This window comes from Pristis pectinata, chromosome 5 (assembly GCF_009764475.1).
Source record: "Pristis pectinata isolate sPriPec2 chromosome 5, sPriPec2.1.pri, whole genome shotgun sequence".
In the NCBI taxonomy this organism is placed as follows: domain Eukaryota; kingdom Metazoa; phylum Chordata; class Chondrichthyes; order Rhinopristiformes; family Pristidae; genus Pristis; species Pristis pectinata.
In genome coordinates, this window is record NC_067409.1 from 50,081,746 (window position 1) to 50,096,388 (window position 14,643).

Genomic DNA, 14,643 nt, shown 5'->3' on the forward strand with positions numbered 1-14,643 from the left:
CACTGAATCAAAGGAGGGCTTCTTAGTGGATTCAAAATTGGCTTGGAAGTAGGAACCAGAGGGTAGTGGTTGAAGGTTCTTTCTCAGAATTGAGGCCAGTGACTCATGGTGTGCCACAGGGATTGGTGTAGGGACCCTTGTTGTTTGTTATTTATACAAGTAATTTGGATGCAAATACACAAGGCTTGATCAGTAAGTTTGAATAACACAGTTAGGAGGTGGTGTTGATAGTGAAGAAGGTTATCGTAGATTGCAGGGGGTATCTTGATCCACTACAGAAGTGGGCTGAGGAGGGGCAAATGGATTTTGATACAAGTGTGAGCTGATGCACTTTGGAAAGTCAAACCAGCAGAGGGTTTGTACAATGGATGGTAAGGCACAAGGGAGTGTAATGGAACAGGGGGACCTAGGAGTACAAGTGCATAGTTTGTTGAAAGTGGTGCCACAGGCAGACAGGGTGATGAAAAAGGCATTTAGCACACTGGCCTTATCAGTCAGAGCATTGAGTATTGGAGTTGGGACATTATGTTGCAGTTGTACAAGTCATTTGTGAGGCCACACTTGGAGTACTGTGTACAGTTTTGGTCACCCTGTTATGGGAAAGATGTGGTTAAACTGGAAAGTGTGCACAAAATGTGTGAGGATGTTGCCAGGACCAGGGGGCCTGAGTTATAGGGAGTGGTTGGCCAGGCAAGGTCTTTATTCCTTGGAATGTAGGAGAATAAGGGGTGACCTTATAGCCATGTTTAAAATTGAGGCACAGATGAGGTGGATGGCAAGTCTTTTGCCCAGGGTAGGGAAGTCCAAAACTAGCAGGCATAGATTTGGTGTGGGAGGGTAAGGATTTAAAAGGGACTCGAGGGGAAACTTTTTCCACAGAGGGTGGTGAGTATATGGAATGAGCTGTCAAAGGAAGTGGTTGAGGCAGGTACAATAGTATAAGAAGCACTTGGATAGGTATGTGGAGGGGCAGGGCTTGGAGCGATATGGGCCTAACACAGGAAATTGGGACCAGCTGGGTGGGCACTGTGGTTGGCATGGGTTCGTTGGACTGAAGGGCCTGTATCTGTGCTGTATTACTCTGGCTTTAAGAGGTTTTGGTTTAGAGCCATGAAGCCAAAACCTATAGTAACTGCTTCCCCATCTGCCTCTCAAAATTTGTTATTCTTACAACTTGCATAATTATAAGAGAAACAGCAGTATGCTGGATCTCCCTGGCTAAATTCACTGCAGGAGCAGTGTCAGCAGCAGAACCACAAGTAGACAGGGTTGTAAAGAAGGCTTTTGGCATCCTGGCATTCATAAGTCAAAGCATTGAGTATAGGAGTTGGGATGTTATGGTAAGGTTGTATAAGTCACTGGTGGGGCCAAATTTGGAGTATTGTGTGCAGTTCTGGTCACCTAACTATAGGAAGGATATCAGTAAGATTGAAAGAGTGCAGAGGAGATTTACTAGAATGTTGCCGGGTCTTCAGGAGTTGAGTTACAGGGAAAGATTGGACAGGTTAGGACTTTATTCCTTGGCGCATAGAAGAATGAGGGGAGATTTGATAGAGGTTTACAAAATTGAGGGGTATAGACAGAGTTAATGCGAGTAGGCTCTTTCCACCTAGATTAGGAGACATAAGTACGAGAGGACATGGCTTTAGGGTGAAAGGGGAAAAGTTTAGGGGGAGCTTCACTCAGTGGTGGGAGTGTGGAACGGGCTGCCATCTGATATAGTAAATGCGGGCTCACTCAAGTTTTAAGAATAAATTGGATAGCTATATAGACAGGAGAGGTCTGGAGGGTTATGGACTGGGTGCAGGGAAGTGGGACTAGTGGAATAATGTTACAGCACAGACTAGAAGGGTCGAATGGCCTGTTTTCTGTGCTGTATTGTTCTATGGTTCTAATGGTTCAAGGAGGTGGTTCACCACCATGTCCCTTAAAAAATATTTTTTAAAAAATGGAGATTCTAATACAGGAGCATGTACTGTGCAGCCCCTTCAACTTATTCTTAACATGAGCAATCCAACTTGGTACAATCTTTATCCATTTAGCCTTTCTTCAACCAACAATTCAACATATTCTTGTAAGTAATATGGTGCTTGTCTCAAGGACCACTATTTATTATTGTAATTTATAGTAATTTTGCATCTTGGCAATGTACTGCTTCTGCAAAATGACAAATGTCATATGTCTGATAATAAATCTGATTCTGATTCAAGTGCATTCTGCATTTTTTTTTAAACAACCATTTGTCTGAAGCAGTGTTTCCAGCTCTGTCCTAACCAAGGTGCAGTAGAAATGAAAAGTACAAACCTGGTGAAGATAGACCAGGGGTGAAAAGTGTTGAAATGCTTGAAGGAAAATAAGAAACAGGAGAGAATGCACTAATAGCAAACAGTTACCACAGAAAGTTTAGCAGGAAGTAATGCAAGCCTGATCAAGTTGCTGTTGCACTCTCAGGTCCTAATCTTTTCTCTGGTCCCTTGAACCATTACCAATGCAAGGCCCTCACAACTCATCCCTATTGTGGGTGCTCTGGCTTCTGTTACCCTGCTCATCATTTGCGTTCATCCCAACTCCCAAACCACCCATTGCTGCCTCCTCCACAACACCTCTCCTCACTCGGCAGAAAATGTGTCCTCGGATCCCCTAGCTCACTGGCTTTGCATAATGGGAAAGATGTATTAGAATTGATTTAAATGGCCAACTTGAGGCATGAAGGTTTTTGACAAATACTAGTATTTTAGCAACAGCACAAAAGTCAATTAAATCAGACATCCAGAGTTGTCAGATTGGTTGTGGGAAGGTCAGAAGGACAAGGCAGTACTGCAAGGCATTCCCTCAATTCACAGCAGTCCTGTGGATTTGGACTGCTTACAAGTCCATGGAGCAGAGATTATACTTGCACAGAAGCAGCAGGGCAAGGGTGGAATACTACAGGCTACAAAATGGGAGGAGACAACATGAAGGTTAAGTTAGTGGAAATTATTTGTTAGAGTGGGAAACTGGCAGCAACAAAACTGACTATCCTGAATTATTCCCAGAATAAGCAGGAATGTGAGAGGAAATCAGTTATTATAGTCAGCATTTTATTAGTTATTGTGAAGTTTTAATTTGATGCTACCTAGATACAGTTGCACATGCTAAGTACAATGATCAACTACAGCTATATTTGCACATTTAACATGTATGACCAAGGATGAATTTGTTGAAATTTACTAATGAAACCAAATTGGGAGTGTTGTAGATGACTGGGCTTTTGATAAACTTCAATCATGTGGCAAAAAAATTGTTACCTGATGTAGGAGGATTTCAATCAGTCTTTCACCTCGGTGAAAGTTCTCACTGATTTACTAAGAATAAAGTTGACTGCTTTTAGACATTTTCGGTTTAAAAACCTCCCTCTCTCTGCCCCATCTTTTCTCTTCAGCAGGCTGCAGTTAAGTTTTTCAATACACTAGCCTTGAGCTGTTGCTTGTGTATTCACACAAGTTAATGAATCACTCCTTATGTAGTTAATAAAATTGCACCAATGTGTATTTTTAGAGGTAAGAGCATATAGATTTTAAAACACAACAGGACTTCAAACATGACAATAAGAAATACACCAAGATACCTACCAATCCAGCCCATAGTATTGTCATAGCAAAAAAGAATGTTCCATAATAGACTGCAATGGACAGCTGGTTTATCTTGTAGAGAGTTGAAAGTGTTCTCATTTCACTAGTACCCATGAAGTACATAAGCAATGTCTGAAAAGCTCTCACTACAGTACTGAATGAATAGGATTCTGACAGGAACAGCAAATTCCCCAGGCAGGAGTAGGCCACAATGACTATAATCCCACACAACTGTAAACAGAGAGAAGCACAAAAACAATATGTCAAATTGGTTTATGTATGCATTTGACATGCTTAAAAGAACAAAGGTTTTGCTCAAAATGTGACTAAGTTATGAACTTTAAATGTACATCAGCTGAAAAACCAACTCCAAATGATCCCACTGAACTTTGTTCCAAACAAATTTTAGTTTGGATGTTGCCCACCAAGGAGCTGATATCACATCATGTAACACTATTGACTTAATATAAGTGTAACCTGTTGAAAGTGAAAATTGAAGAAATGGTTAAATTAATCCCATATAATGGATATCCTGGCAATATCCAACAGAGAACATCCTTTGTAATATTTGTTTCCTGTCACAGGATGCTGTTCCAGTAGGACTGCACTCAATTACAAAGCCTGGAACAATCACTTTTGCCAGTATTATGATCTCTGAAAACATTTTACAGGAAACTAAAGAGGGTCAGGAGATGACACATTAAAAATATTACAGTGACAAAAATGTGTGTAGTGGTGCTTCATGTCATGGCAGGGATGAAGGAAAGAAAGAAAACTAAATTTTAAAAAAGTATAAAACAACTGTTTAAACACACGGAAATAAAAATAATTGTTTAAAAAAGATAAGTGAAGATAACAAGTTTGTTTCTTGGCTTTCAGAGTTTAATATATTTTTATATTTTCCAACTCTTGCAATTGCCTTATGGTTTTTAAAGTAGTTCACAGGCAGTTGATGATAACAGTGTCAATTTGGCTGAATCATGGCTCACTTGGCTCTGAGAGAGACATTTCTGATGCTGGCTGCACTCAAGGAAAACCAATATTCCCAAAGGTACCTCGACCAAGTGCAAGACAATTTTTTTTCAAAAACGCACTTCATTAATAAGCACTGCAAATATATAATACAGGAGCAATGAACAATCTGTTGGAGGAACTTAGCGGGTTGAGCAGCATCAGACGCAGGGTTTAGATTCAAATTACTGACAATTCCTTCCCTCTCTCCCCCCCCCATAGATGCTGTTCGACCTCTTGAGTTCCTCCAGCAGATTGTTGCTCCAGATTCCAGCATCTGCAGTTTTATAGAACAGGATATTCATATGTCACCATTCACAGCACGAGACATATACTTACAAGATTTGTATTATTCATGCTACATTAGTATGAACTCAATTTTTCTATCACAAACCTTCCAAGAGCGATAAGTCTGAGGGGTTTCTGCATGTATTCCATTGCCTCAAGTGTACAGTGATAGGACAGCCCTAAACTGTGACCATCTCCCATAGAGCATTTGTGGTAGTTGCACCAAGATTCAGTGCGTTCCCCAGCCCGTAGTCCTGGACGTTAATATGGGGTCATCTGCAATATTTGATTATGGATGACCAGCACACCTTGGGCAAAGCAAAGTTCAATTTTCATTGAGTCAATCATTTCCTAACAGCAGTTATTGTTTGCCTCAGTATGTGTCCCTGGGAACAGCTCATGGAGCACAGAGTCATGCATTATGCACTTAGTGGGATGAACCTTGACAAAGGCTTTCCAGACCTTCTTGGAAAACTCACATTCCAGAAGCCGATGGACAATGGATTCATTTGCACTACAGCAGCCGTAAGGATGACGTGGTGGTGTTGAGACTGCATGAAGAATCTAATGGCGTGTACTTCTCATTACCTGTTAAGCAAGGTTTTGTCAGACAACTTAACTGAATATTCAGGTGGGCAGAGGAAAAGGATCATGAATGTTCTCAGAACTTACTCGAGAAAGTGGAACATATCCAATGACTCATGGGAATCCCTGGCCCGTGTCCACTCAAAACAGAGAAGGACCATTTGGGTTGACATTGAGAACTTTAAATCCATTTGCTGGGACCATACAGAAGCTCTGTAAGTAGCATAAAGCAAGCACCATCTCCCGTGACCCATCTGCCCTGTCACATATCTTCTGCCCCACCTATTACAAAGTCTGAGGATCCCACTAGATGCTGGAGGAACTCAGCGGGCCAGGAAGCCTCTATGGAGGGAAATGGACAGTTGACCTTTTCGAAGGGTCTCATCCTGAAATGTTGACCATCCATTTCCCTCCAGTAGATGCTGCCTGACCCACTGAGTTCCTCCAGCATCTGCAGTCTCTTGTGTCTTCCACATTGGTCTCATCACCCACCTCAGAACCCACAGAACTGGAGTAGAAGCCAGTCATCTATGAATCTGAGGTACTGCCTAAGATCAAAGCTGCAAGGATGGACCTATGGTTAGGCGATAGAAAGCAGAAAAGAAGCTCGCAGACTCAAAGGAAATCAAGGGATATCGGGATTGGGCCAAAACGTTGACTTGAGGTTCGTCTTGGTTTTGTGCAACTTGAATCAAGTTTTGGCAGAAATAAAATTGCTCCTTACCACTGGTACCATCAGACTGGAATAGGACAGCCGCAGCATTGTTGCACAGGGTGCCATAACCTTGTTAACACGTAATAAATGGATGTTTTTTATTAAGAGCAGGAACACAAGCAAACCATGAAGGAAGCGTTTCACCTGAGAATAAAATGAACATTTTAGTTTTTTGTTTAAAGCCTGCTTCTTTCTTTCACACAGTAGCACTGATCTGACAGATGTCATTCTTGGGGATGGAATGGGTGGGAACTGTTGCCTGCTGTAGGACCTCAGGCTCTGAGTTTTGAACAGCAGTTGACAGCCACGTAGTCCATCTGGGGGACTGAGTGTTTTGTGGATAGTGTGTTTCAGATTCGGAAGACAGGACAAAAAAGGTTGGAAAATTGACAACAAAAAAGTCAATTAGAAGCTTAATGGCATTATAGCTAAATGTAAGGAGTATAATGAATGAGACAGATGAAGTGAAGACAATCATGTGAATGTATGATAATGTATCTGTTACAGAAACAAGTCTATAAGGAGGGTAGGATTGCCAGCTCAATATTCCTACCTACAGGGTGTTTGGACAAAATGGTGAGGGGATAGGAAAGGAGAGAGTGGTGGCAATATTGGTCGAAGTACAATCACAGCTGTGAGAAGAGATGAAGTGTTGAAGGATTATGAACTGAAGCAATCAAGGTTGATCAAAAGGACATTCTAAATAGTCCTAGGCAATAAGAAGAGCAAATACCTTAGGCATAGTTCTAAAACAAAAACAAAAAGTACTGGAAACACTCAGCAGGTCAGGCCGCATCTGTGGGAAGGGAAACAGAGTCAACATTTCAGCTGGAAGACCCTTCATTGAATTTTTTGATTTTTACTGGGCATATTTCTGACAATTGCAGAAAACAATAGGGTAATAATAGTGGGGGATTTCAATTACCCACATTTTAACTGTAAGGCAATCAGTACATATATATCGATTCACACAATTCCTAAATTGTTCCTAGGACAACTTGTAGCTCAGGAGCATGTGGGTAACAAGGAGAGGGGATTGGGGCATATGAGGTATGTGGCAGGGCAAATCTGGATTTAGTTTTTGTGAATGAAGTCATGAAGGTTGATAGGTGGATGTAGAATCAGGGGAGAGTGTTTTTGTGATTGTGATCAGAATTCAGTTAGATTTATTCCCATGGTCAACCCAATTTTACCCTATCAGAGACCTCCCCCCTCCCTCATGCTCCCTGCAGTTTAACAAGTTTCTTTTTTCTCCTTCCAGTTCTGATAAAGGATTTTTGACCTGAAATGTTGATTCTGTTTCACTTCCCACAGATGTGGCTTGGCCTGCTGAGTATTTCCAGTTTTCTGTTTTTATTTCCATTTGATTTATTAATGTTATAGATTTTACTTGACTGAGAAGTGATTTAGCAAAAGTGAACTGGTGACAACTATTTAAAAGTAAAGCACTGACAGAGCTATTTGAGACATTCAAGACGTAGATTCAATGGTGAACAAGTTTCCACAAAGGAAAGGGTGGTATTCTAAAGCTCCCTGGATGTCAAGTTTGCTCAAGCCAAGATTTCCACTCATGGATGTTTGTCCTATGGATGGCCCCTTAATTAAAGGAGTTCTGCTTTTAGTGACCAACACTGGTAACCAGTTACAGTTAAGTCCATTTTAACTTAGTAAGATTGTTCTTCCTTGGGCTCACTTGACCTACCTCCCACCAGGCATGATCCTTACCCAACCTTCCCAGACTGATTGTGATCCTGGCACCTCACTTGTTTAACCTATTTGTATCCCTTCTAGATCTTTTGCATCATCATCCTAACTGACTCTCTGAGCCAGCCTTGCATCAACAGCAAACCTGGATATGTTGCACTTTGTGTTTTCATCTAGGTCATTTCATCAAGTAGCTGGGGCCCACTATTAATCCATTAGTGAATTCTGCCAATAAGTAAACAACCCATTTATTCTAACTTTCTCTTTTGTTCTTTAACCAATCACCTATCCTCTAATTAGTAGACTGTTATTTCAAATGCTTTTTGAAAACCTAGATTTAATACATCACCTCGATCTCTTAATGGAGTATCTAACAAAACTAACACTCAACTTAATCCCTCGCAGTCATTCTCCTCAACTGAAATCAATGAAGGCACGATCCCTGATCTACACCTAATCTGATGCAAGTTGTTCAGGTGGACTTCCCAGTACTGGGGAAATCTGACAACATCATGCTCTGATACTGAACTCCATGATGAATTTGATGGAGGAGCTAAGACATGAAAAGTACTTTCAACAGATGTCAAGTCGATCAGGACTCTCACTTTTGCACATGCATATGCAAAAATCCCAAACTTGCTGGCACTTGCCCAAGGAAGTGACAGCAATTCCCTTCAAAATCTGCCTCACTGTTCCAAAAAAATGTAGTGTCTGCGAAGTATATTTATATTGGGGAAAACATTCCATTTTGGTTTGCTTTCCCGTCACATATCCTACTTTCTCCTTCCTGTAACTCACCTTTATCCACGCAGAAATGAAGTTCATATCCACAAATGTTTTGAAATATCCACTGTGAAGATGGTCAATAACATCCACAGCCAATACGAAGTAAAACACATAATACACATAATAAAAGATACTAATTATGACAAGTCCAACCTGGAGAAAAACAGGACACAGATTGACAAACAGTGCTCCTCACACTCAGAAATGTATTTTAAAAGTTACATTTTATTACACTTAAGTGTAGCTGGATCAATTAATCCAATCAATAAAACTATCAAAAATTGATAAATTACTTCAAAAAGTAAATGTTATAAAAATAGGACAAGTAGTTATACTGACCATGCAGTGGAACATAGGGGTTAGTTATGAATTAAATTGCAAGTGTATAGAAAATTCTTTAACTTGTGTGGAAAAGACTTCCATTTATTTAACTGGATCTTTCAGTATTTCAGGATATCCCATTAAGATTTGCAGTCAATTAAGCACTTTTGAAACATGCACAGGATGTGAACTTGGCAGAAGTGACTTGTGTCATGGTTCTTTTTTCTATTCCTCCCCAGTCTCAACCCCCAAAAATCAGACAATTATTGTCTCCTATTCTTTGAATGTTTTAATAATATTTCCTAATCTTTTCACCCACAAAGGAACAGCAAAAGACCTTAATTTAATTAAAGCATAACAATTTATTACGATGAGATTCTGACCTCTAGCCAATTCCATGGCTCTCGCCAGTAACTCAGAATACCTCTCTGAGTCATCCTGCACACCTGGAAATACAGGTGAAGTAGAATAAGGACCAGGAACAAAAGCTGAAAAACACAATGAAAGTAAAATGTAAAATATTGCTGTACAGTTTATTAAATGTATAAATGGTACAGCTATTAAACCTATGAAATTTGGATTTCTTTTAATAAGTGTTAAAATTCTTAGGTAAAACTGTAAATTTTTTTGACTCAACTCTATTATAGAAATCCAAACAGGTTTTAGAAACGAATAATTTGATGTCCGTTTTGTTGTAATAAAATGAAGCTTTCAGCCATATTGCTGCAGCATTTGTAATGATGCCTTGAAGCTAGGCACATTACCTCAGTTTTTCCAACAACTTAGAGGAAATGAAAGTTGCTAGTTTATGACCTGCATTTATAACAATACATAAGAGCTCCGACTTGCCCTGCTGTGCGCTCAGCATGAGATGGCTTAGTCACGTATCAACAGTGACATTTGCAATCTAAACTATCAAACTAATGATATTTTAGAATTCCAACTGCAGAAACACTTGCTTCTTGAACTAACACTGTGTGGATGCAAACATGAATATAATTAACTACATCACATGAAATCCTTTCTCTAATAATTTAAACTGTTGTGCAACTAAGAGGGTTGTGACATTTTCATGCTGCATAGAGACCTAATTATGTTTCTTGAAATGTTTCCAATCAAATTCAGATTAACAGGTTGGGCACTCAACCCAACTCCAAGTAGAATTGTGTCCACAGTGCAGAACCATTCATACTTCTACATAAAGTAGTGATCTAAAATAGGACTCAAGAAGCCATAAGTCAGAGATGTTAGATTGAATCTAAGAATGTTGCAGCCTGGAAAAGATTACTGAACCTACCAATTCCACACAATGTTCCTCTCCAAAAATAAGGTGTTCAAATCCTTGCCTCTGATATTTCATTATACTCTTTTTCAAGAAATTATTTTGTTCCCTTTTTTAACATATGAAGTCAGAAGCTCAGCTCAACAAGAGTTGTAGCAGTGAATTTCAGCCTATGCGTGATGAAGCTTTATTCCAATGTCCCTTAAATCATGATTGTCCCAGGATTTGTCAGCAATTCAACAGCTGCTGGCACTTCTCAGTAATAGTGAGGGTGAGTTTCAGGACACCCGCATTGATGCAGAAGTCACAAACCTACTGGCTGAGTTCTACCAGCAATTTCACTGCCCATGGAGTCCTTTGGAGGAGGAGGAGCAGCTTGCACTTTTGCTGGGAATCTGCTCGAGGATCTCACACCAGGTTAGGTCTGACAAAGGATCAGTGAGCCCACACATTTGAATAGGTTTTGTAGGATTGTGGGAAAGACAACTTTTTAAAATTATGTGTGTTTTGTTCAATGTTTTTAACTACTTCTAAGTGGCTTTAGTGGATTTTTATTAATTTTGAAAAAAATTAATATATTTTAATTATTTAAAGGTTTGTTAATTTGGTTTAAAACGTTTCCAAGTGCCTCAGCAGCCACACTGGAGTAAGTGAGTCTGAGGGAATGGAGAACATGGAAGGGAAGTGTGGGTGTCAGGCACCGCCCAGGAAAATCAGGAGCAAAATCTTAAATAGTATGCCAATTGTGTCAGTACAGTAACAAGAGGGTACAAATTTAATACAGTCTCATGACTGTTGTAATCAGGGCATTCTTCTGAACAAGGATCGAAATGCATTATTGTCTCTGATACAAATTATCTTTGAGATTTGAATGTCTGGTAACTTAACAGAATGCTAAAGGAGGGGGAGAAAACTTCAAAAAGTAGATCTGGTGCTGTAAAACTAAAAAGGAACAATTCTTGGCCATCTAAGTATTTTGTTGATATGTTGTATGGCTGAAGCTTGCCAATTTTAAGAAATTTTATTCATGTATAACCCATACACAAATACATAATATTTTTAATTCATTACCTGAAATTCTCACCTCAAAGGCCATGATGAAATAGTCCAGAAGAGAATTTTCCTGGTAGATGCTGACTGACTCTATATGAACTAATGGAAGAACACCTCCTGATGGTGGCAACTCTGCCAACAGAGACACAACTGTGAAGAGGTTGGTGGGGGGATTGTAGAGGGTGAACTCAACTATCACTGCTCTGGTGTTCCGATCAATCCACTTGGTCTTCTTCAATGCTAGTAGCGTTGTATAGGCCTCATTCCTAAAATTTTGAGCAAGGTATTTGTGAAAATAGTGGAGCGAGTGTTCATGTATTGTGTACTTTTAGTAGAAGTGTGTTCACATTCATAGATTAGTTTAATAAATCCGGTACATTTAGCATTGCCTTTCATACAGAAAATTAACTTGTTCCCAGTCTTTTTCAATTGTTTCCCAATCAATAGCTATGTCATTGTAGAATTTAATGTTCCTATTTCTGCAACATTTCAAAAAGATAAAGTAATTTTACTTTTCTTTTTAATATAGTAACTATACCTAATAGATCACAACAATTAAGAAAATGATTCATTTTGAGGAAAGGGTTTCTTCAGAAGTCTCAAACATAATGGCAAGGGAAGGCTGGTCCCTGTTTATTCTGAGTCTCTGATACCCATGTTCTGCCATTCCATCACATTTCACCTACTGATTTCCATACAACCAGGGACATTGACAGAGAGTAGTGACACTCCACTTCAAACTTAGCTTCATGTAAAATAATGGTTAAAAAAAATGACAAGCTCTAGCGTGCAAGAAAGGGTGACAGCATTCAGTTTCTCACAGTCAAAAACTTTCTGCCCTCCTAATAACATACTTGAAGAAAACATTGAGATTTTCTCACACTCTGTGGTAGAAATAGTAGCAAATTCTCAATCACCATATCAAATACCAAACTTAAAAGGTGACACACTCAACATCTGCTTCAAATATCAAAAGCGATTAATACACACATCAAATTATATCTATGCAGATTACTCAAAGGAATTCTGATTATTTCAATTGCATAGCTTTAATGCTGTTGTGAGTGATAACATTTCACTTTCATCACTAAAATTCTATAATTTTGGGAATGGCTTGAAGCTGCTTATATTCAAAATAAAAAAATGTAATCAATTATTTCCCTGTGCTGAGTAACGCCATCTTAGACACAGGTTCTGCATGGAAAAAGGTGTAGAGAAACTGAAATCCAGTCAATGAGCTCTTGAGCTCTCAATAAGAAATAAAGATTTAATTGGACCGAGTCAAAATGGAGAATGGCCCCACAGACTCACAGGTAGATGACATTCAGTGTAGATAAAAATGTTATGGACATGGGCAGGGCTAAATGTAGAGTTCGGAATTAAAGATTGTTAAGCAGGGAAGAGAGCTAAATGCTATTGTACAGAAATATTGGCAGGCACTGTAGTGTAGCAGTTAGCGTAATGCTATTACAGCGCCAGCAACCCGGGTTCAATTCTGGCCGCTGTCTGTAAGAAGTTTGTACTTTCTCCCCGTGTCTGCATGGGTTTCCTCTGGGAGCTCCGGTTTCCTCTCACATTCCAAAGACGCACGGGTTAGGAAGTTGTGGGTATGCTATGTTGGCGCTAGAAGCGTGGCGACACTTGCAGGCTGCCCCCAGAATATTCAACTCAAAGATGTATTTCACTGTGTGTTTCAATGTACATGTGACTAATAAAGATATCTTAATATCCAAAGGTTCACAATCAGTGTAAATACTATAAAAATTGTAAAATTCTAGGATGTAAAGTTGTAACAGTCCTTCATGAAATAAATAATACAATTGTGTCCTTGTGCAAGTGCTTTGTTTAGCTTCATCTAATATACAATGTACATATTTGATCATCTCACCTAGTTGGGAATATAGAGGCTGTTGAAAAAGTTTTGTTACCATTTGTTGAAAGATAATTTTTTAATGAATAACTTGAAACCAAGAATTCTACTTTGAAAACAAGAATTAAGATTATTGTTTATTGGACCCAAATTATTGGAAGCATCTGCATCTCTTACCGTGTTCTACCAAGGCTAATAATGGATCCCTTTCCTTTGTAGCAATTGAATTGGCCACATTGGCTGAACTTATCACTTCTTGCAGGCTTCGTAGAATTTGAGTGATCTGAATGATGAATCAATGTGGTATACGGAGGCACACAGTCTTGGACAAGCCCTGACAGTATTTCTGGAATCTAGGAGTAGAGATAAGGTGAAACACATTTTTAGGAAGTGATGTTGCCAAGCAGTGTGGTACTCAGTCAAAGGTTATCAGCTGTGTAGTTGCCAGATGTGGCTCAGACTAGCACTCTCATCTCTGAGTCAGAAATTCCCTGACTCAGATTCTCCCTGAACCTGGACACAAAGATCTAGACTGAAGCTTCTGTGAGCCTTTCAGCCTCACAGATGGATGTAAAAGGCCCTATGGCATTATTTTCACAAACAGCAGGAGATTTATCCCCAGTGTTCAGCCAGCAGTTATCCCTCAATCAACATTACTGAAACAGATTATCTGGTCAGTTTCACTTTAATGTTTCTGGAAGCTTCCTGTCTGTAAATTGACTGCTGCTGTTCCAATATCACAAATAGTGACTGCACTTTAAAAGTACTTCCTGGCTGTAAAGTGTTTTGGGACTTCCTGAACAATAGTTAAAAAAAAACAAAATACGTCTTCCAAGACTTTTTGTCCTCAATCATGCCACCAAAAACCTGCTCACTTCAGTGCCTGAAAAGTACACTTTGTTGATCCCAGTCAGGTAAAAATGAACTAGGAGAGGAAATATTTAGCTGCTAGTTACCATTCTACTTTGCAGTCCTGTGATTCTGTTGGAAGTGCAAAGATGTATGTTGATTAAAGGATAAAGCTGTCACAAATACAGAGAAAAACAGCATGCCAATCTCATTCTCTGGGAATTTGAATCACTTACAAGATATGTGTGTTGTTGCTTGGGCAGCATTTACTGCATAGCTCCAAATGTCCCCAAGATGATGGTGGTAAGTCACCTTCTTGCAGTGAATGTCATTGGGTAGAAAGTTTCAATGCTTTTCCAAATCATGATGGTGTGCCTCTTAGAAAGCAACTTGTAGGTGGTGGTACACAAAAAAACCTTGTCTTTCTAGATAGTGGAAATTACGGTTGGGGAGCTCCTGGTTGAAGTGCTTTGGAACTTGTTGCAATACATTTGTAAATGGTACACACTGTGCATACACTGTACCAGTGGGTGGGGGAGAAAATGTTTAGGCAGCAGGATTACATTTG

General features: G+C 39.5%; 1 protein-coding gene across 1 annotated transcript in view; it reads right to left on the bottom strand.

Annotated features, from left to right (window-relative positions):
• LOC127570556 (polycystic kidney disease protein 1-like 1) overlaps nucleotides 1-14,643 on the bottom strand; it is a 95,386-nt gene that overhangs the window by 10,965 nt on the left and 69,778 nt on the right. The window contains exons 42-45 of the mRNA XM_052016219.1: nucleotides 13,404-13,579; nucleotides 11,388-11,622; nucleotides 8,713-8,853; nucleotides 6,220-6,354 (exon numbers count right to left, since the gene is read on the bottom strand). Of these exons, the coding sequence (XP_051872179.1) occupies nucleotides 6,220-6,354; nucleotides 8,713-8,853; nucleotides 11,388-11,622; nucleotides 13,404-13,579 (687 nt within the window). The remainder of the gene's footprint in view (nucleotides 1-6,219; nucleotides 6,355-8,712; nucleotides 8,854-11,387; nucleotides 11,623-13,403; nucleotides 13,580-14,643) is intronic.